The following is a 24,520-nucleotide window of genomic DNA, read 5'->3' as shown; positions in this document are numbered from 1 at the left end:
TTCCGCATGACCGCCACGCTCAACGGATCTCACGAGGCTCTCATGTGATTTCTATCTGCAGGGTCCATCAAGGATAGGGTGCATGTGACTCCACTACCAGCTTACCTACCTGATCTAACAAACAGTATTGTGCCAGGTGTTACAACAATTCACTACTAACACTATTCAATGGTTGGGAAGGACTGGGCTATCGACTCGTAGTGTACTTTGTGCAGCGGGAGGGGGGGGGGGAGAAGGAGCACCTTTTGGCCCCGGGCCCAAGCCTGAAGGAGGATCCGAGTTTTTTTTTTTAATGAGGGGTGAAATATATGTAGGGATGTAGTGGTAATACAATATGGAGGGGGCCCGTAAAAGTCATTTGTGACGGGCTCCAAAATTTTTGTGTACGCCCCTGACTGTGTGACTAAAAGTGCTCACATTGAGCACTCGTAAGCTTGTACGCATATCTGTTTGAGCTGCTCTTTTATGTCAAGTATTAATTAAGATTTTCAGTTTTTCGCAATAAAAACAGCAAAGCGTTAAAACCCCGATATTCATTCCGAAAACAAAGATGAATAATAGTGATTAAAAAGTTTATTGTTAGTAATGTTGACAAATTAATTTCAAGCTCAACTTAAACAAGCCTAGATTGGTGGATTTTGGTCTTTTGAAACTTTTCGAATAATACATGTTTTCGCGGCTTTCTTTGAGTCACGTCATTAGCCGGCCTCTTATTTAGGTTAAGGTAGAGCCGCTATATAGACAGGCCGACGCATCAGCTTAAGTTTAGCCATTTTGGATCGGATTTTTCATTGTTGCACTGCTTGGGTTACCACAGCACAGTTTCGGGTTTCGCCAAATGTGCAGAAAATTATATTTTATTTTATAAACAATCCACGTGCCACTAATAATTGCTTACAGTAAACAATCACCATCGCGATAACTCGCCAGAAAAGACAACCACTCAAACACGCGCTCCGATCCAAAAAGGCTGCGTCGGCTCGTATATATAGGGGCCTTGCGCGTGTTTGAGTGGTTGTCTTTTTTGGCGAGTTATCGCGTTGGTGATTTTTCACTGTAAGCAATTATTAGCGGCACGTGAATTGTTTATAAAATAAAATATCGTTTTCTGCAAATTTGGCGAAATCCGAATTTTTGCTGTGGTAACCCAAGCAGTGCAACAATGAAAAATCCGATCCAAAATGGCTTAACTTAAGCTGATCCGTCGGCCTGTCTATATAGCGTCTCTAATTTAGGTGGGTCAGGGGGGGAAATAGCCCCCCTAGCTTTGAGAAATGAATGTATTTGCATGTAAGAAGCCGTGATTTTTTTTCCCTTGTCTTTCCATATAATTTGCAACGGAGTACATACCCTTTACTCCCCCCCCCCCCCACACAAGGAAAAATTTGAAGTGACGGGTCTAGTCCTCAGTTTAAAAGCGTTTTTCATCAGATACTTGTCATAATGCTTTTTCTTTATCTTAGGCGACGTCAACTTAATACTTACCTCAAAAGGTGAACTCGTTTATGGTAATTATTCGGTTAAACAGCGCTACCCAGCGGCCATCTAACTACGGCGATGGATCCAAATAATCCAAATATTAACAGTCAATAGTTAACTGTTATAATTTCTAAATATAAATTTACTAATTTTGAATTTCTCCTTTGTTAATTTCCAATCACATTCTGTAATTATGGTAGCTGAATTTAGTGTTCAGATCAGCCCTTTCAATGCTCTTCTTCAGGTATAAATTCGAAATTTATTTTATTCAACTACAATATATACTCTAAAAAAAGTTCTGAAACGTTCCTAGAGAATAATGGGCAACTAATGTGCCTAATCAATCAATATTAACAACATATCTGGCAAAAACTAGGAAAGATTCCTGCTAAAAATTAGCAACCTTCCCAATCAAACTAATCATGTTTCTGGAAGAACTTGGGACCCTTAAATGAAATATGTACAATAATATATGTATGTAATAATGATATAAAAATCAACCCGTCAATGATATATGTATATAATAATAGCTTACCACCTTCCTGATTTACCAGGAAAATTCCTAAAGATGGAGCTACGGATTATTTAGAAATATTACTTTGTCGTTTGTAACATTGACATTTAAAATAAATATCGGACTAGCTTGTGAAGATTTTTACAACAGGATTAAAACCAAAACGGACTTTCTAAAAAAGGTCTTAGCCAAGAAAAGTACATGTAAGTATATTATATTCAATTTCTTACACATCATTCAAAGTGTGTCTCCTTGTATTCAAAATTGCAACTTAATAACATGAAAGAAATAAAATGCATAAATTAATCTGTTTGTGTCATTTATTATTACCCCTGGTTTACACAACACAGTTATTCTATTAATATTCTTGAAGAAACAAGACTTTTTCAAGGCATCAACTGCTTCTTTGTAAAAATTATGAAACCACAACTGTGAGATTCTAAATGCACAACTGATGCGGTAAGAAGCAAAGGGATGTAAGTGAACATTTTCAAGTTTTGAGTAAAACGCGTTTAAAGATAAGGTCCTTGATAGGCTTTCATTGAATTCGTTTTCTAAATCATGCTGTACAGCAGCATCTACCAGGGCAACTAGTAGGGGAGACCGGGGTCACTTGTTACAATTTTTTTCAATACTTTTTTACGCTAAACTATTTCAATTATTTACACGCGTGAAACTTTAAAACGCATCTAGATTGGTTAACATTCATAACATATTTTTTTAAAAATGATTAGGAGCCACTACTACACAATATTTCAAGTTTTTTAAATAGATGTAGATTGTAACAACTAATCCCACCATGGGGCATGTTGTTACAGTACATGGGGTAAGTTGTTACATGAGATACATTTTAGTAATAAAATGAATTTTACACATTTTGTGGTTTATTCTGTTAAATTTTAAAAATTCTTCACCACGTTAAAAATCAAAAACTTTTTGGCTTTACAGGTTTACTACATTAATGACTTATTCTAATAAATTATCATCATCATCACCATTATCATTGTCCGCGCGCGCGCATTACAATTTTTACAAGCACATAAATTTATCAAACTTAGCACATCGGTCATGTGCCAATTTTTCACAATTACGACATTGAATCCGTTTAGTTGGTTTTTTGGATTCTGAGTACGGTTTAGAGCACTCAATGCAGAACCAGTCTTCATCATCTTCATCCGAAGGACGCACCTTTTTGTACTTTTTTTTTTGTCTTTGTGTCTGTTGATTTCTTCTCTGTTAGAGACAATTTCTGTTTCACATAGTTTTGTTTCCCAGGTTCGACTTGCAAAACATTTTTTACTGGTGTATCTGGTAAAGTGGCGCTGATCTATGGTTTCCGCTTGCGAACCGTCTTCACTTCTGTACTGCCTGCTGCGTTGGAGAAAGACCTACATTCGAATAATACATTATTTATTATTATTATCATTGTTGTAATTATTATTATTATTTATTCAACCATACATATTAATAATAAATTAAATCATAGAATGAAAGAGATCAGAATTATTACTATTGTTATTATTACTATCGTCATTCAACTACAGTATTTTACATGAATTAAATCATGCAATAAAACAGATCAGAAATACTACTTACCACCACTAGCATTTTTCATCTTACTGCAGAATCTCTCTACTGTCATGAAATGCATCGGCTGCTTTTCGTAATGAACTACCTGCAATTACTTCTTTAGCACATCCCGGTATGTTTCTTTAGGTGTTTTGCCCCTGTCCGTCTTGTTTTTATAATCCCCCGCCATACCACAATTAAAAAGAAAACATAATATTAAATTAAAACTTGCATGGGGCAAGTTGTTACTTGTAACAACTAACTCCATCAAAATTGTAACAACTTGCCCCATATGACGCCATTTTAATTCTTGGCACATATTACTGGTATTATATCTTTATACAAAACTTTTAAATATGTTAACACTTACCTGAAAATGTAGACTTTCACGGGTATAGAAATAAATTCGTTATCTGCAACGGCTTCGTCACAAACAGAAAAATAACAGCGGAAAAAAAATTACTTCCAGACTCAAAAAACCGTTTTCCTTGAGCACTCTCTCTGCTACTAACTGCAAGCACTCCAGTGATCGTCAGGGAATGCAGATGAGTGAGTGCTATCATCAAGCAAGGAAAGTCAGTTTCTCGTGGCGGTTAACTTTAAATTCGAATGTAACAACTTAACCCCGTGTAACAACTAACCCCGGTCTCCCCTACTGTCTCTCGCACCCAGATGAGATTCCCCTACTATTTTTGCTGTTAATCTCCAAATTTTAATTTTACCACTAACATCCCTCTACTTCTCACTGCCTCAGTTCATTGTTTCAAAATATTAGATAATTATATTCAAATATAAATTCAACATAAAATGAAAAGATAAATACATCAAAATATAAAATGAAAAGAAAAATAAAATAAAAGTACTCACTGGACGATAGTGCCAACAATGATTCCAAGAATAATCAACATACTGAAATAAATACAATATTTTGTCAGCATTTAACAATTACACATTGATAACACATAATACCACATATATATGCTATTTAGTTTTGTTACACGCAACAGGCTGACGTGTCACTCATGATACACCTAACATCTTGGATTGTTTACATTCTGACACACATAAAAAAATAAAATTTCAAGCAAATTACTTTTGAAATGTGGCTTGAAGATTCAATATATACTAAGATATGGAGAGATAGAAAATTTAATTTTTAACACTAAAATCACATTACACAACGGCCTTGACAATGGGGATGTGTAGGGCCAGATTAAGGCACGGGCACATTTGTCACCGCTCCAGGGCACCAGCATTTGAGGGGGGGGGGGGCTAATCAGTAGCTAATGTTTTAAACAAGAAATTCCGTCTAGAACTAAACGAGCCTACTTTCCCGTATACCCATTTCCACGTTCTAGTACCTGATCAATCTTCTCAAAAATAGCTAAAATCGCAAATTGTTTCAAAAATAATTTTTTAATATTTTAAGCTGATTTCTAGGAATAAAATATGCCTCACTCATCTAAAAAATTAGAAGCGTAAAAAAATAAATAAATAAATAAAAGAGCAAATAAAATAGCAGCACCTTTTAATAAAGAAGCTAATACACTTTTTTCCATTAAAAAAATCTTTAACCGCTTTCAAAACGAAAAGATAATAATTAAAATTAATAAGCTCATTAAAAAATATACATCCTATCAAAAAAAAAAAAAAAAAAAAATCGTTATTTTTTCACTTGTTCCCAAAAATAATTTTTTAAATGAATTATTGCACTTACCAAAATAAATAAAAAAAATAAAATGTCAACTTAAAGAAATAATTTTCATTGTAAAAAAAAAAAAAAAAAGAATCGTCTGCGCATATCTTTATGTAGAAACATAACTAACTTCGAGTTTATCCGCCGAAAACTGAATACCTAAATTAAAACTTTAGAGTGAAAATAAAAACAAGTCATATTAACAATAATTATTTCACAGTTAAAACCATGGCTGTGGAGTCGGAGTCAAATCTCATTTTGGGACAAAGGAGTCCCAAGAATCGGAGTCGGTCATTTTTCCTCCGTGTATAAATTTTTGCCAAAGCTACGAAGTCAGAGTCGAAGTCGGGGAGTCGGAGTTCGACTAATCGTCGGACACAGGAGTCGGAGTCAAAGTCAGGTGCCACAAAATTCTCGGAGTCGGAGTCTGGAGTTTGTCGTCAAGAGCTATTTCCAACAAAATTTGTTTGAAATAAATCCGCGTTCAAGTACGGAATCTACATTGACTTTCAGTTTCCCCGTAGGCGCTAATGTTAAGGGATTTGAACAGATCAAAGTTTAACGGAAAAGTGTTCAAATCCAAAAAGATATTTTATATACAAGTTTTTCATTAAAAGCTTTTTCCTACAAGTTTGTTTGAAGCAAATTCGCCTCTAAGTTCGAAATTGCCTTGAATTTTCTAGACCAAGAGCTGACCCCCCAAAACACGATTTATCTCTTTTATGGCTTGTGGCCGGTTAAAATAATAAAAAAATGCAATTTAAAACTTTGGCTCGAATCCCCCCCACTAATTTTGGGTCACACGGCTGCGTGGGTGGATGAAAGGTCAAAAAAATGAAAAATATCAAAGTGATGAGTTAAATGGCTAAAAACTATATAATAGCATTAAATTAATAAGAAAAAACCCGTAGCTAATTTCCCCCCCAGCTATGTTGGGGCGAACGTGGTGCCCCCCAGGGGTAAAGTATCGATTATTAAACTTAAAAAAAAAATGATCACTTTCGTGGGGGGGAATTTTACAGGGTATTAGTTTCATTATTTTGATTGCCAAAAAAAAATTCCCCCCCAGTAACTATGGGTCAATTTGTCAAAAAAATTTTTTTTTGTTCCTCTTTATTTGGTTCAAGTCGAGTATTATTCGAACTTACGCATGACTGTTTAAGTTGCAAAAAAAAAAACCCCAAAGTTTGAACGTTTTTTCATTAAAAAAAACTCGTAGCAATCCCCCCCCCCACACCTATGGAGGGGGTTGCTACGCGGTGCGCAGTTTTACAACGTGGTGCCCCCCCCCAGGGGTGAATTGTCGATTGATTAAATTAAAAATAAATGATCACTTTCGTGGAGGGAATTTTACAGAGTATACATTTAATTGCAAAACAAAATATCTCCTCCCCAGCAATTATAAGTCTACTAGCTGCATTGTCAGGCGTTGCACGGTCTACCTCAAAAATGTACGTGTTTTCGGCGTTCCAAGCATTTTATACAATTATATAAATTTTCTCGCTTTCAATACATTTCTTATTGCTGCTCCACTCTTATTAGTCAAAGCGCAATGTTATATAGCCTATAGCCTTCTCAATAAATGGACTATTCAACACAAAATGAATTTTTCAGTTCGAACCCGTCGTCCCTGTAGACCAAGAGCTGAGCCCCCAAAACACGGTTTATCTGTTTTATGGCGGGTGGCCGGTTAAAATAATAAAAAAATTTGATTAAAAATTTTGGCTCTAATCCCCCCCCCCCCCCTCCGCCCACTATTTTCGGGTCACACGCTGCATGGGTGGATGAAAGGTCAAAATAAAAGAAAAATATTAACATAAGTGAAATGGCTAAAAATTATATAATAACATTAAATTAATTAAAAAAAACCACGTAACAAATCTCCCCTCCAGCTATGTTGGGGCGAATGTGGGAGCCCCCCCCCCCCAGAAGTGAATATCGATGGTTAAAATTAAAAAAAAAAACACTTTCGTGGGGTTGGGGATGGGGAACTTTACAGGGTATTTGTTTCATTATTTTGATTTCCAAAAAATCTCCCCCCCCCCCAGTAACTATGGGTAAATTTGTCAAAAAAAAAGTTTTTTGTTTCTCTTCATTTGGTTCGAGTCCAGTACTATTCGAATTTTCCCATGACCTCTTAAATTGTAAAAAACAATTGCAATTATTTATTCGGTAAAAAAACACGTAGAAAATCCCCCCCCCCCAGCTATGTTAAGGCGAACTTGTTGCCCCCCAGGAGTGAATTATCGATTGATTAAATTAAAAAAAAAGATTACTTTCGTAGAGAGGAGGGATTTTCTCAGAGTTTACATTTGATTGTAGCAGGAAAAAAAATCCCCCCCCCAAAAAAATGTTTTTAATTTAAATTAGAAATTTTGAAATATTTTTCAAAATGAAAGGAAGCAATACAGCGTCCGTACATCTGCTTCTACCATTGTGTGCTCAGCATGAAAAGAATGAAGGGGAAAGTATACGCCTGTGATGATTTCTTCTTGCTGTTTCGAGGGCAGTTTCGTCAGTGATCAACTGTAGCCAACACAGTGAAGTCGTTATAGCTGTTGGTTTTTCTTTTCGGAGCACGCTGTACCGAATCCTTAAACTGAAAACGTAAAAAAATCCTTTTTTCAAAAATATATTTTGATGTTTTTATATTATGAGTGTTTTAAAGGGTAATTTTAAGTGTAGCCAGCCACCAGATAAAAGATAATTTAGTATATTATCTCCAGAGTATACATTTAATTGTTTTAATTGCAAAAAAAAAAAAAAAATCTCCCCCTACCCCAGTAATTATGAGTTTATTTCACAAACAAAAGTGATTTTATGTTAAAATTGCAATAACGACGTTTTTACTTGTAAATGTTAATGCGTTAATCCGATGCGTTAAATGAATTTTTAAAATAATAATTTGGAAATTCATATAGATTTATTTACCTTCAGCATATTGGTTGTGATAGTGTCTATCTAGTTTGATAAAAATGTTCTTGCAATCTCGATGATATAAATCTGCTTCTGTTAAGAACTCGGAAAAATCTAAATCACGGAATTTCAGTTTTCAGTGTTTTCGAATCTTTGAAACTTTTATTCCTTCAAATAAAGTTTCTGTCAAAACATTATCTTTTATCTGGTGGCTGGCTACACTTAAAATTACCCTTTAAAACACTCATAATATAAAAACATCAAAATATATTTTTGAAAAAAGGATTTTTTTACGTTTTCAGTTTAAGGATGCGGTACAACGTGCTCCGAAAAGAAAAACCAACAGCTATAACGACTTCACTGTGTTGGCTACAGTTGATCACTGACGAAACTGCCCTCGAAACAGCAAGAAGAAATCATCGCAGGCGTATACTTTCCCCTTCATTCTTTTCATGCTGAGCACACAGTGGTAGAAGCAGATGTACGGACGCTGAATTGCTTCCTTTCATTTTGAAAAATATTTCAAAATTTCTAATTTAAATTAAAAACATTTTTTTTTGGGGGGGGGGGATATTTTTTCCTGCTACAATCAAATGTAAACTCTGAGAAAATCCCTCCTCTCTACGAAAGTAATCTTTTTTTTTTATTTAATCAATCGATAATTCACTCCTGGGGGGCAACAAGTTCGCCCTAACATAGCTGGGGGGGGGGGATTTTCTACGTGTTTTTTTTTACCGAATAAATAATTGAAATTGTTTTTTACAATTTAAGAGGTCATGGGAAAGTTCAAATAGTACTGGACTCGGACCAAATAAAGAGAAACAAAAAACTTTTTTTTTTGACAAATTTACCCATACTTACTGGGGGGGGGGGAGATTTTTTGGAAATCAAAGTAATGAAACAAATACCCTGTAAAGTTCCCCATCCCCAACCCCACGAAAGTGATTTTTTTTTTTTTTTTTTTAATTTTAACAATCGATATTCACTTCTGGGGGGGGGGGGGCTCCCACATTCGCCCCAACATAGCTGGAGGGGAGATTTGCTACGTGGTTTTTTTTAATTAATTTAATGTTATTATATAATTTTTAGCCATTTCACTTATGTTAATATTTTTCTTTTATTTTGACCTTTCATCCACCCATGCAGCGTGTGACCCGAAAATAGTGGGCGGAGGGGGGGGGATTAGAGCCAAAATTTTTAATCACATTTTTTTATTATTTTAACCGGCCACCCGCCATAAAACAGATAAACCGTGTTTTGGGGGCTCAGCTCTTGGTCTACAGGGACGACGGGTTCGAACTGAAAAATTCATTTTATGTTGAATAGTCCATTTATTGAGAAGGCTATAGGCTATATAACATTGCGCTTTGACTAATAAGAGTGGAGCAGCAATAAGAAACGTAATGAAAGCGAGAAAATTTATATAATTGTATAAAATGCTTGGAACGCCGAATATACGTACATTTTTGAGGTAGACCGTGCAACGCCTGGCAATGCAGCTAGTAGACTTATAATTGCTGGGGAGGAGATATTTTGTTTTGCAATTAAATGTATACTCTGTAAAATTCCCTCCACGAAAGTGATCATTTATTTTTAATTTAATCAATCGACAATTCACCCCTGGGGGGGGGGGCACCACGTTGTAAAAACTGCGCACCGCGTAGCAACCCCCTCCATAGGTGTGGGGGGGGGGGATTGCTACGAGTTTTTTTTAATGAAAAAACGTTCAAACTTTGGGGGTTTTTTTTTGCAACTTAAACAGTCATGCGTAAGTTCGAATAATACTCGACTTGAACCAAATAAAGAGGAACAAAAAAAATTTTTTTTGACAAATTGACCCATAGTTACTGGGGGGGAATTTTTTTTGGCAATCAAAATAATGAAACTAATACCCTAAAAAATTCCCCCCCACGAAAGTGATCATTTTTTTTTAAGTTTAATAATCGATACTTTACCCCTGGGGGGCACCACGTTCGCCCCAACATAGCTGGGGGGGAAATTAGCTACGGGTTTTTTCTTATTAATTTAATGCTATTATATAGTTTTTAGCCATTTAACTCATCACTTTGATATTTTTCATTTTTTTGACCTTTCATCCACCCACGCAGCCGTGTGACCCCAAAATTAGTGGGGGGGATTCGAGCCAAAGTTTTAAATTGCTTTTTTTTATTATTTTAACCGGCCACAAGCCATAAAAGAGATAAATCGTGTTTTGGGGGGTCAGCTCTTGGTCTATTCCCATAGGCGCTAATGTTAAGTTTTTTTGAACTGTTCAAAATTGAACAAAAAATAGTTCAAATCAAAAAGTGAAATATAGGAATGAGGTGTCATCGCTGAGATCCTTCGAACAAAAAAAAATATATTGTTCGAATCAGACTATTCACTCAAAAGTTATTAAGGGGGGGGGCAGACAGACAGATCGACAGACAGACATTTTTCCCTTTTTCAATACCCAACTTTCAATTTTTAATTTTGCGATATTTATTTAATTATTTTTCTTTATTTTTGACTTCTTTTGTTTTTTGTAATATTTTCAAGATGCATTAAGTCTTCTTTCATTCTTTTTTCTTCTTTCGCTGACTTTTACTGGAAAGTAGGCTAAAAAGGAGACTAATTTCTTGTCACACAATAGAAAAAAACGAGCTGATGTGTGCATCACATGACTTCTTTTTTACGCCAAATCAATAATAATAGTGCCTTGGAGGTAAGCAAGGGAACACTCGAAATATTTTCACCCCTAGTTCGTCACGCTTATAATTTAACTGCACCACATTCACATTACAAGAAAATCGCCGGCCAAGGTATGACGGGTGAAAAATGTTTTAACATTTGAACGAAGCAATTGCCTGTTTGAGGATATTTTGATAGTTGAAATTTTTACCCTTACTCCAGTGGATTAACCCTAAACTCCAGCAGATAGAGTTCATTGTTGACCACTTTTTCGTTTCTTCATTCCCCTGAAATTACTCTCTTTCCAGTAAAACAGTTAAGTGTTACCGGATCCAGATTAGTTTTTTTTAAATAAAGCATTTCCCTGCATGTAAAACATTGCCAAAAAAAAAAAAAAAAAAATAGTTTGTGGTGCCTCAACAATGAAACAATGGCGTCAAGCATGCTATGGTGCGAGTTCCATTGTTGATGACGTCAGAGCGTTACTCGATCATTCAATTGGTTATTATACATATGAGGATATTAAGCGGCAAATACTACAATCTACACAAAAATATATTACTTGTACAAAATAAAGTCACACTAACTGATCAACTGAAGTATCTTGCATTAACTTTGATTTGATAACAGGAATTTCTTCTCTACAGGTAAACTATCCTTGCAGTTGTTTACAAATATTTCTTTTGCCTAAATACAGTTTTAAAGTTTAAAAACATGAACTGAATAAGTCTTTTAATAAGTTTTTTTTTCGAATTTCATAGCAAATTTTAAAAACAACAAACGGTGGAGAAAATCTAAAATGAATTTTGAGTTTATAAAAAATCGAAAACTGCACGTGAAAGAAAAAAATGTTAATAAGCAGTGCATGTTTAAAGTATTTTAAGAAAAATATTTTTTTTTTCTTGCAATAAACTAACCGATGTCACGTAATTTTCTAGAGGAAATATTTTTTTTTTTATTTTGCTCGTTCTACTGATAGCTACTTCAGGCAAAGAGGAAAATTAGTTTTTATGTTAAAGAGAACAAAAAAATTGTTTTTCAAATTTCCCTGAAAAAGATGGAGGATAAGCATTTTAAGAAGGGGGAATATTTTAATGGTATTGTGTTATAAAAGTGTTAACACTTCTTATATTAAAGAGAAAAATAAGGCTGTTTGTAAAATTTCCTCAAAAGAAGGAGGATAAGTATTATACAGGGAAAGTATTTAAATTCTCGTAGTATTGTTATACAGTAAAAAACTACTCACAAAACCAAACTATTTAAAAAAGCATTTTTAAAGATTTTTTTTAAGAAAAAAAAATAAAGAAAGGAACTAGCTGTGAAGATTTCATAAACAGCTTTAACGATACAGAAGCGCCGGAAATTCAAGAATAATGTACTTAGAAACAATTGGCAAATTATGTAAGTTACGCTGCGGGCAAATAATGCCCTCTCAAAATGCTTTTGACACTATTATTGCTGTAAAATGGCCCCCAGAATCCAAGTTTTCCTCCACCAACCACAACGGTTTTTGGATAACGTCCCCCCCCCCCCCCTCCTACCTGTTTTTCAGTTTTAAACAGTTCCATTTTTTTTAAAGTGGGGAAGGGATTATTATATTAACTGTTAATATCCTTCTGAAGGGCTACAGAGGTGAAAAGTTAAAAAGTATGAGCATTTGTAGCAGAAAAAAGACTCAGGATGGTATTCCCCAATAAATATTTAAAAGATCATCAAAAAATATCCTTTTTTCTACAATTTTGTAAAAAAAAAGAAAAAAAAGAAAGAAAATAATTTTTTTTCATTTATTTTTAGGTGTAAAAGCACAGTATCGGCCTCACTCCCTTGAGCCCCATGTTCGAAAAAAAAATCATTTTGCAAAAACAATTACAAAAAAATGTTGGAATCATTACTAGCTGTATCGCAGATCTTCAGTAAAGAACCCTCCCGCGTAGATAGGATTCCCGTTAGGGATGGAGGAAAGCATAGGCTTAACAAGATGTTTGTTTTTAGTTGTCCATAACTATATAACTAAATAATAAGGGTCCGTCTAATTTTCACCCATTTAAGTTTCCGAATTGGTTGTATAACCTTTAATGAAAAATACTACAGGTTAAAATTTTCTTCATCACCAAGAAAGCTTAGGAATTTCAGGGGGAAAAAATACAAAACAGACTTAGAAATTTCAGAAATTTTTAATACATCTAAAATCTGAATAGCGTTTCAAAAAAATGAGGGATTTTCGTGGTCACAAGAATTTATTTATTTTTCTTTTTCATGGTTTTTACGCATTTTTCAAAAAATTTATAATTTAGAGCAAACTAATCAAAAGCACCCATCAGCATAGTTCAGAGGTAATAGTCATAAAAGCGAATTCTTGAATGCATTAAAAAAAATTTTTGAAAAAAAAAAAAAAAAAAAAAATAGAACCGACTTCAAAATTGCTTTAAAAAGTGAAAAATAATTTTATTCTTTAAACACCATCGATAATGCTTTTAAACATAATTTTTGAAGTTGGCGCAAAAACAAAACGTAAAATCCAGTGTAACCATGCTTCGTTCATATTTTTTTTCCGAAAAGCATCCAAAGTTACGAACGAAACATTTATATCGCTATTCAACTATAGTCATCAATGCATAATGTATGTGATAGTGAAGAAACTGGGCCTGGTTAAATTTATAGTTGTATTTGAGTTATGGCTGTGAATGATTTTATCTATCGTTTTTGCGCCAACTTCAAAAATTATGTTTAAAAGCATTATCGATGGTGTTTAAAGAATAAAATTATTTTTCAATTTTTAGAGCAATTTTGAAGTCGGTTCTATTTTTTTTCCAAAATTTTTTTATTTCATTCTTTTTAGTGTAAATGTAGGTATTTCAGAAATAATAAGAAGTTACCATCACGAAACTTCACATTTTTTTCTTAAAAATGTTCCATACTAAAAAAAAATATTGACACGCGTTAAACTTTAAGCGATTGGCACTAAAAACTTATTTTTGTTCCTCTTTGGAAGTCATGCGCAGTTAATTTAATTATAACCATTTAAGTATTACGTTTTTCCTAACTAATTTACATTCCACAGCATCTAAGTTGCTCATGATGCAATCCTGTATTTTCTTACTTAGCCCCGATCATCTGTTATCGGCATAGATGATAACGATAAAAATACTACAGAGTAGTTGAGTCAAACCTAATGGTAGCATTGTGAAGGCTAAGCAGATCCTAATCACTGCATCACCTCGCTTCCAGGTTAGGTTTACCCCTACTATGGAGCAATAGCACTGAAGAAAGGAAGATTTTGATAATTCACATTGGGTTACTATAAATCAGCAGGGTTACTAAAATAAAATTATTTACGCCAAAAATGAGACGACAGCGCCAGATTCCCCATTATCGAAATGTCCCTTGAAGAAATTTGATGCTTGCTTCAGAGAAGCCTTCATTCAAAATTATCATTACAATTAATGTTACTGTTATATGGCACCAAACTTTTATAACAATGAGTTTCATATTGTCGCGTAGACGAAGATAGCGAAGACAATGTGAAAGCCAAATGAAGCGAATACTCGTTAGTCTCAACTCGAGATCTTTATTCAGAACCACGAATGAACGTTACATCTCCTTATATACAACTTGAGAAAGTGCTGGAACTTTCCAGACTTGGAAAGATACAGAAATTAATAGAAGATTCGAGAGAATACAAGAAACAGTAGAAACGAAATTTTAGTAAAATTCACTTAGTCTTAGTCGGGATTTGAACCCGGGTCGCTCGTGTGGGAGGCGAGAATTCTACCACTGAGCCACCGTTATCCACGGATGAAAAGTGCGAACTTCGCTATTTTAATTATTTAATAGGGAAATTGCATAAAATGTACTGTTTTTTGCCCATAACCTTTTTTCTAAAGAACAAATATGGTCAAACAAAGTAATGGGACCTAAGTTGAGCCATCCCCTATCCATTAAAAAAAGAATCATCAAAATCGGTTCACTAGGTGAGACGCTATGAGTGGACAAACAAAAAAAAAACATACATACGGTATGAATTGATAACCGCCTCCTTTTTGAAGTCGGTAAAAAAAAAAAAAAGGTCACCATCTGAAACTTTTTAAAAATACATTTTAAGGAGTAATTTGGGAGCGTAGGGGACTTGGGAAAAGAAGTTTACACATGTTATTTGCAAGCATAAAAAAGTGGTTACGAAAAAGATTTCAATGTCATGCATTACGTAAAAATGAACAAACAAGTAGAATAAAGAAACACAAATGTACTTAAACTAACTTACCATGATTCTGGAAATATGGGAGATAAGAACTCTGCATGATGAAACCCTAGCAAAAGCGAATTCACGATTAAAATTTTAAAAATATTTACAATCAATTTAAAATGTTGAAAAGATACATTATACATAAGAAGTCCACATGAGAAGACACTTATTTTGTAAGATTAAAATGACATTGTTAAACAAAGCGAATCGGAATAAATGGAGGGAAATAGGGAAGGCACTTTTCGGAATTCTCTGGAAGAAGAATGGGGATATTTCCTTCAGTAAAAAGTACTACTTTTAGTCAATGAAATTGATAGAATAAGCAAAAAAAAAAAGACATGGAGTCAGAAAATATTTTTATTTTCCCAACATTAATTTTTAATTAATTTTTTTAAATTTCAGATTTCTAAAATGAAATGTTTCATCGTGTGACGCCACACGGGAAGAAAGCCATCTTATATCGGAACGCTTGGTTTCTGGTGATTTATCACTGCGAGCAATTATTAGCGGAACGACAGTAGTTAGTTAAATAAAATATTCTTTTGGCGAAGTTTAGCAATGTCCTGTAACATTATTCTGGTAACCCTAGCGACTTGTTCATTTGTGAAGTAAGCAGCGAAAATGAAAACAATAACTGAACGTCATTTAATCTTATTTTTTAAGAGAGAAAATAAGTCAAAACTAAGAAAAGAAGTAACTCATTCCATGTTTTCGACCATGCTCTTTCAGTTTTTTTTTCCTAAATATATGAAACAATCTAATTGCTCTTGCACGGAGAATTGGTATCACTAGCTGTTTCAAGTTGATGACATCAAAAAGCAGTTTCCTTTTAAGGGGCAGTCCACAAATTATGTCACACCTTTTCTTAGCATATTTGACCTCCTCCCCCTTTGCCGCAAAGTGTCACCCTTCACCTTATACCCACCCCTCCCTTAGTCACTTGCCACGCTATGTTAAGTAAACATATTGTTATAAAAATGCTTTTATCTCAACGAAAACATGTTGCCAAACTTCGTGTTTCCCCCCCCCCCCCCCACAAAGCGTGACATTATTTATTGACGACTCCAAAGAAAATAATAACTGAATCACATGAAACAGACCGTGCTTCCCCGAAAATACGAACGAATCGAAAAATAAAGTCAGCTGCTAATTTGAGAATTTTCAACGATATTTTTATACAATTTGACCATCGATGAAATGGAAAACGTAACATCTGGTTTATCGGCGGAAATGGACTCATCTATTTGTTTTCAGAAAGGCCATCTTATGCTGATGGGTGCTTGCCTTTATATTAAGCAGAGTCACATTGAAATAAACGAAGCTAGCGCAACAAATTTTTCGTTTCTCCCTTATTCAGATAGGGAGAATTGATAGAGGAAGTAAGAGGGTTGTGCTGTTTTGCGCCAACATATGCCACTGTCATGAATTGCTCAATGGACTAGCGGTTTTTCTCCGGAATATTTCGCTTTATCTGTTTGGCGCTGTTTTCACCATCTCATCGCCAGTCAGACAACGGTATCGCCCAGTGTCACGTTGTATTATTCACTTCCACTATCAGTTCTCGCTGAATTCCCTATAGACATTTGCCACAGACGTTTCCATAGCAACCGCGAGCAGACAGTACAATAGTTACATGGTCCGATCCAAAAGTAATGTGCTTCATGTTATACTGACGCATTCACACCCTGCAGCTCGCTCCGCTTGACATCGACGGTGGTGGGAGTTGTGGGCTTTACAGTGCAACACAGGTCAGTTGCCTCTCTGCTTTCGTAGCGGTAGCATCAGCTTCAACAGTAACCCCTACACGACGGTGTGTGACATGGCGATATGAAAAGTTCGCCAGAGCAACGCAAAGAGATCAAATTTTGTTTCCGGAGTGTCTGCTTGAGTGTCAGTCCCATTCGCAAGTTGAAAAGTGGCACGAGATCTTTCGTAACACTGGGAAGTGGTGACGGACGAACCCCAGTCTGGATGCTCGTCCTCGACGGGTACTGACGTGAATTTGCAACGAGTGTGTGAATTTTTGAAAATGGACTGGTGCTTGAGTCTCTACCAAGTAGCAAAAGCCCTGGACTTATTTGAGACAACGGTGCAACGCATTGTTACGGAGAAGTTGCACATGCGGAAAGTCTGCGCGATACTTGTGCCGAGAGTTCTGACTGAAAAAGGTCCGAGTCAACGCTCTCGTGGTACCCTAGCCTTTCTACAGTCCGGGCTTGTGGCCTCCTGACTTCTGCTTGCTTCTACTATTAAAATCAGAGCTGAAAAGGAAACGTTTCGACTCCATCGAGGACATCCAAACACATGTCAAGGCAGCCCTTGCTGATATCCCGGAACAGAACATCAGGGATGCCTTTGAGTCGTGGAAAAGCCGCCTATAGCAGTACATTGTTGAAGTCGGTGCCTGTTTTTAAAACTATTAGTCATTTGTGCCGATCAGCTCAATAAATCTGTCTTTTTGAAGGATGGCTCATTACTTTTGGATCGAACCATGTATATTCACGTTTTCGTTCAGAATTTTGTTAAGAGAATAAAATCTAAACTTCACAAAAATAAAAACTTTTACTTCCGCTTTATTCATTCATTTTACCTTTCTCTTCGGAAGCACTTTCGCCGTTTATCGATTCAGCTACATGTGACCTATCTAAATGTTCCTTTAACCACAAATTATGTTCTTTTACGTCACGTGACGATATTGATCTTCTTCAAATGCATAACATAAATTTATGATGTTAAGCGTTTCCTTTTATCACGTAATGGTCTTTTCGTGTGCTTTTATGTTCCTGAGGGGTATCGTTAGCCAGAGGAAAAAATGTGTCTGCAAATTTTATTATGCTACTTATTCTTTCCAGGTTGAAATAAAGGAGTAAAAATATTGCATTCTGATTTTCAAACAAGACGAGAAATCTTCATCATAAGAAACAAGTTTCTTTCAATGTTATAGTGCCCTTGAAACAGCGCCGAGTGCAAAAGGATGGTTTTTAACATTTTTTTTTTGTCTCAACTTTTGGAGACCTTGAATCCTTGAAATGATTTTAGGGTCATTCCAAAGTTTTGGCTTTAAAATGTCTCGTACTTAAAGTTAAGAGTCTCATTCAACTCAATTTTGTCCGATTCAATTGAATTCTATTTACCTGTTGCGTAGTGAGAAAATCCCTTCTAGGAGGGGTATAGGAAAGTCCTTACTGCGCGATTGGTAGATACAATTGATCGTATTCGATTCGATCGAAATTTGCTATAGAGTGGAATGAGCAAGTCTCGTAATATTTATGTTTTCCATGTGTCGTGAGGCAACAGTAAACCTTAACTGGTAACTCTTTTGTTTACTTTCGGTCTATCTTTTCGAAGAACAGAATTTAGAGACTTCTCCTTCTTAGAACTGAAACGTTTAGTGTGGAAACACTTAATTAGAAAATCAACGTATTTTCAGCTTAAATGAAAATATTATTACATGCGCTTGTTTCGTGGTTACACACATTAAGAGTTTGATGTATATTCACTCGAATTTTTTACATCAAGAAAAAAAACAACTCCGTGAAATTCGAAAGATGTTCCTTGTAACTCAGCAAAACGTGCAAGCAACATTTATTTAAAATTTTACGATTGATTACGCTATCTAAGAGATTCCGAAAACTTTTCTGATTCGCGGCTCCCTTTGAAGAACTAGAATTTTTTCATGATAATTATCCCCCTGCGGCAGCTCAGGGTTCCACGTCTGCACTTACTCAATACTCATCTTGGCGAGAAACATTTACGCCAAGTTCCTTGTATGTTAATTTTCGTAAAATCAATTCTGTAAAAGTTGTTTCTTTGCTTATGTAGTGTTAATGTGGGAAAAACATATCCTTGCAGCATTAAGGAAGTTTAATGGACAAGAAACTACAAATGTTTTAGAAGTACATACACGAACTATTTAATTATTTTTTGTTTCCTCTTTTAAAAATAAATTTAGTTATTGAGAAGAGATATTATGGACTTAAATTACATGTTTACCGTTTCCAAGGGTTCTATTTTACAAGGTTCGTAATGAATCAAATTGCAAATAATACGAAGATTATCAATAGTCTTTCAGAAACTAATATTCATTCTTGCTCTCTTTTAGAAAATAGCACAATCTGCTAAGTTACTTAAATAATTTCGTCAAACAATTTCTTTTCGAAAATACATGGTGTGGCACATCAACCTCCCGTATTTTGGAAAGGAAGAAGACATGTATACTACTATCTAGGGATACCACTTCCAACTATACTACTATCTAGGGATACCACTTCCAAAACCGTTTCAGAAGTCAGTAGTTGGAAACGGTGTTGGAAGTGGTATCCCTAGATAGTAGTATAATTGGAAGTGGTATTCCTAAATAGTAGTATACATGTCTTCATGTCTTCATGTCTCATGTCGACATGTATACTACTATCTAGGGATACCACTTCCAACTATATTACTATCTAGGGATACCACTTCCAACTATATTACTATCTAGGGATACCACTTCCAAAAGCGTTTCAGAAGTCAGTAGTTGGAAGTGGTATCCCTAGATAGTAGTATACGTGTCCTTTACCGTAGTAGCAATTGTACGGTGCAGTGGAGCATGTTCCCTAGAACTTTGTCAGAGTTACGCAATATTTGCCAGGTTCGTTTATAAAATTTAATGTATCTAACTATTTTATGAAATCAATATTCCAGACCAAAAAATTCTTTGCAATAAAAGTAATCAAATCCAAGTCATTAAAAAAAATATTTTTATTAATTTGTCACACTTTTGCTTATTGTTTATAAAATATATGCTCCCCCCCCCAAAAAAAAAAACATTAATTACCTTACAGTCACCGTCAAAATACAATCGTTTCAAACGTAGTGAAACAGAATTATCTCCAACTGGGATAGCATTCTTCATAGTGTTTTAAGTGGTTCAGCATACAGTGGTGGTAAAAACAATTGCATCATCCGCGCTGCAAAGGAGAGGAATATCATCCTGACTGCATTCAACACACAGTCAAGCATCCCGTATCCCATATGATTTGGGGATGTATTTCTGATCAAGGAGTTGGTGGGCTTCACTTTGTGCAAAGAACAGTAAACGCTCAGATGTATATTGGCATTTTGGAGGAGAAAATGCTTCCTATATATACTCTCCGGGATCACTTTACTTCAGTTCCAAACGTCATTTTCCAGGATGATTCTGCTCCGTGCCATAAGGCAAAACTGGAAAGTATCAATTTAAAAACCTTTATCCTGCCATCTATATATATAATTCTCTTACGTGCCGGCAAATGAAGGGGTGAATTTCTAAACCTCTGTTGGCAACACTTCGCCGATAAATCATGTAAACAAACTTCTACGTTGTTTTGAAATCTTGAATCACAGAATACTCAACGAACTTTTTTTTTTTTTGAGATGAGTTTGAGTCGGGCTGTGGCCCATTTCAACCTTAATCAGCAAAGAAAAGCTCAAAGAAGGCAGGAAACCGTTCTTGAATCCAATTTAAGACGAGCCATTTCCAGAGTTGTATTCTCTGATTCGCTGCCGATAATTTTTAGCGGCTGGGGAATTTTCAGTCAGCAGTTCCTTCAACAGATCAGGTGCGTCACACAATGCCGGTAACCGCACCTTTCCGTCATGGCAACATTTAGTATATTTATTTGCAGTATTACGCTCTTTCTGCCAATAAAGAGCACCACAAAATTCGCATTCTTCACACATTGCTCCACAATCATGTTCATCGGCAATGTTGTTTTGAACGCGTAGGCGCTTTGAGCGTCGTCTATTCTCTGCTTCAGTACGACAGTTCAGTTCAAAATGAATAACCGAGAAAGAATTTACTTTATTCCTTTTATTCTCAGCTGAAAGGTTTCGCCAAATTTGTTTAGGGTTATAGTAGTTTTAGTATTGTGCAAGCAAAGTAGCCTTGGCGAGTTTTCGCGTTTTTAGTTAAACCATTTTTTGTTCGTGACGTGGCAAGGATTCAGAATAACAACAAGAAGGACAAACGTTTGAGAAAATATGTTTGGTGCTCTCTGAGCCTGTTTTTAGTCATGGCCAGCTCTATGTGGCATTATCAAGAACAAGATCTTTTGAAGCAGTGTCAGTTGTGGCTCCCAAACGGGACATTTTTAATTGTGTATATGAGGAAGTTTTCTCAGATTAGAATATATAAGAGTGTAAATATGTAAATATATAAGAGTGTAAATAATGTAAATACATCCCTCGGGGGAGCCTGTAACCCCTAGAGGGCGCGTCCCCAGGTGGCGGATAGGGGAATGCCTTCATTGGTTTTCCAATGGGTGGTAGAAGGGAAATAAAATACCTTCCGCGGACCAACAGGTAGAAGTGCAATCTCTCCAAAGCAATGACAGACACTTTTGTATCTATAATGGTAAAGTTGTGCACATTGCCAAGGCAGTCATCTTACATACAGCAAAGTTAAACTGTCGAAAATCTGGCTAAAGCAGACAAATTAACATTATGAACGTAATTTTCATATTGGTTAAATGGATGGTGACCTAAATGCAATTACCAACTTTAATTTTTACGGAAAATTTTAGCTAGGCTAATGTATTGGCATACAGCGAGCGAGCGAAGCGAGCATGGATCGCGAAGCGATCCACAGGGAACTGCGTAAGCAGTTCCGGGGGTTGGCGAGCGATAGCGAGCAGGGGGCGATAGCCCCCTAGTTAGACTTAAATTGACATGAGATTAAGTAATTCTTTTTCTCTAAACTCACACGCAGGTTCAGAAATGGAAAAATGAGCATGGAGTCAACAGTTTGCCTTGGCCCGGAAACAGCCCCGATACACGTAAACAATAATCGGATTCCTGCTGTTAAATGTTTATTTCATAAGTTTTGCAGAATTTCACATGCATTCATCGTTAATCGGTCGACCAAAACTTCTCACATGATCCCATTGTTGTGAAAATGCGAGGGTAATGCAATTTTTTTTACCAGCACTATAATAACAAGCTGGAAGGTGTACCTCTGTGAAAAGAAAGTCGCCTAGCTGATGACGTAGCACTTAGCAACCGATTTAGCGTGGAGGCTTTGAGTTTCGACGGTAACGACCTCATGTTGTTTAGACATGTAGTGTAATAAAATAAAGATGCAATAATGTAAATTTGAGTAAAATAAGAATTTGATATTTTATGCTCTCTGATTTTTGATCTCAAGAGGTTCCATGAAGAGAAAGTTAAACTCAAAGGGCAATAAGTTGAACATTGCTAACTCACCTATCTTGCAGAATCCAGCTATTATGACTACGGCTGTATAAATGAAGGGCGTCCTTACGTAATCCCACTGCCAAGACGCCACGTGGATTGCATGGTCCTCGTGGTCCGAGTGGTTACTGTGGAGGACATCAGACTCTGGTGCCTCTTCTAGAGAAGAGGCCACCCCAAAGTCCTCGACGTCGAAGTCGTGGATGGGGTCTGTGGTGGTCGTGCCTCTGACATCAGCAGCACCGAACTGGCGCTGGTTGGGATCGACGTCATTGTCTGGTATGTGTACACCTTCACCTGAAAAGAAACTGTATAATTTTAGTCACATACAGCAACTTTTAGATAAATCTATGGGAGAACAATATGTTGTCCCTTTTGTTGATTGCTTCAAAAGCAAGTATTTTAGATGTCTTAATCCAGTGGTGCCAATCTTTTTTTACCCGAGGGCCGCACCTCATGTTTTTGTAGGCCGGAACAGTTATAAGATTTCACAGAATGTAAAAGTTTTCTAAATAATTCGGAAAAACATGGGGGAAAAAAGCAAATTATAAACCAGGAATTGTTGTCATCAGTACCTACTGATTATTTAATGAATTGCAACGGTTTTCCAGAAACCAATTGCTGAATATTCGACTACAAATTTGGGATATTAAGACTAATCGTGGTTTCAGATTTGTAGCATTGAACAAAACAACAGACCACATGGGTCAACTTCGCGGGCAACAGCCGGCCCGCGTGGCTGATCCGTCTGCCCATTGTTTTGTTTAATGTAACAAATCGAAAAGCACGATTAATGACAATGTTACAAATTAAGACCCAAATTGTTTTTTCTGAAAAACAGATGCATGAAGAATTTTTTTTTTTTAATGCAGCGTAATGATAACAAAAATTATTAGTTTTTAATTTTTCTTATTTTCCATATTTTCATAGGTTATTAAGACAAATCTTCAAACGTTTTGAAATGTTTTTTGTGTTCTGGCCCGCGAGAATCATTTGAATATGAGGTACGTTCCTCAGGTAGAAAAAGGTTGCACACCAGTGTCGTAGACAGTTAATTTTTCATAGGAGATGAACCACGTCCCTGAGGTATATTATATTTGGCCTTCGTCCACAAATAGGTTTCCCTGACAAATCATGTTTCTGACTCAGCACTTCAAAGATATCAGTCATAAAGAATCCGTCAATGCTGCATGAGTTCAAAATATTACTCAAGGAAAAGGAGCTCCCTGTAATCCAGAAACACCTATACGCAATACATTTTGGAATTCTATCTTAAATTTGGTAGACAATCGATTGGAGCAAAATAACATTTAATCTAATTATCGATATTCTCACAACAAATCTTTATCGAAGCAAACTCTGTCTACAAACGTCATCACTGCATCTCTATTTATTCTTATGTTATTAGATAATATTTGCTTATCCATTTCAGCGAAAAGGGCTAACTTTGTGTCACTTCAATTGTTTAACATATTTGACTTTTTTAAATAAAGCTAGAAGGCCCAGAGCTCTCCCGGCACGTTTATGAACTAGGTTTTGTATTCAAATTTTAGAAAAAGCAATTTGGCAATATTGTACACAGCTCATTGCGTGATTCAGTCGTTCTGAACTAACTGTTCAGAAGCTATTTTTGGAGTTGTTAAAAATATCGTTTTTCCTTTATTGTAATATTCAATACTATATTATGAATGATAAAAAATTTTTGATGTTGTGAAGTGAAAATCGGATTTTTTTTTAATGTGGAGACATTTTAACCGGAGCTGCGGAGTCGGAAGGAAAATGACCGACTCCGATTCCTGTATTTTGAAACGTCCGACTCCGACTCCAAGTCCGAATCCGGCAATTTTTATTTATTTATTTTTTTTCGATTTCCCTCCTTATGGGAAGGGGAAAAAACCCTTAAACAGAGAGTGAAACATTAATTCCTTTTAAAGTAATTTTTGCGTTACATTTTATTGTAAATCTAAGATGCATACAACGCTAGAAATTCAATTTGAAAATCAAATTTTCCAATAGTTGCAATTTTAAAAGTGAGCTACAGTTACTTAAAAGTTACTTAAAAACCTCATTTTTTTAATTTGAAAAGGATTAATTTATCCCCTTAAATGTTTACAAATCTATGTTGATCAGATCGTGCGCCTTCAATTTTTGAAAGCTGTAACTTGAGAGAACAAAAGCTTTTTTGCTAAGACAAAAAAAAAACCTTTCTTGAAAGGGGTGGTCC

The 24,520-nt window shown here is 35.6% G+C and overlaps 1 protein-coding gene across 2 annotated transcripts in view; it reads right to left on the bottom strand.

The window, feature by feature from the left end:
- Nucleotides 1–24,520, bottom strand: part of LOC129229923 (Na(+)/H(+) exchanger protein 7-like) — a 288,720-nt gene that overhangs the window by 94,869 nt on the left and 169,331 nt on the right. For both annotated transcript variants that reach the window (XM_054864302.1, XM_054864303.1), the window contains exons 4-6: nucleotides 22,309–22,593; nucleotides 15,106–15,151; nucleotides 4,430–4,471 (exon numbers count right to left, since the gene is read on the bottom strand). In XM_054864302.1, the coding sequence (XP_054720277.1) occupies nucleotides 4,430–4,471; nucleotides 15,106–15,151; nucleotides 22,309–22,593 (373 nt within the window). The remainder of the gene's footprint in view (nucleotides 1–4,429; nucleotides 4,472–15,105; nucleotides 15,152–22,308; nucleotides 22,594–24,520) is intronic.

Source organism: Uloborus diversus, chromosome 9, assembly GCF_026930045.1.
Source record: "Uloborus diversus isolate 005 chromosome 9, Udiv.v.3.1, whole genome shotgun sequence".
NCBI classification, from domain to species: Eukaryota; Metazoa; Arthropoda; class Arachnida; order Araneae; family Uloboridae; genus Uloborus; species Uloborus diversus.
This window is presented reverse-complemented; position numbering and strand designations above follow the sequence as displayed.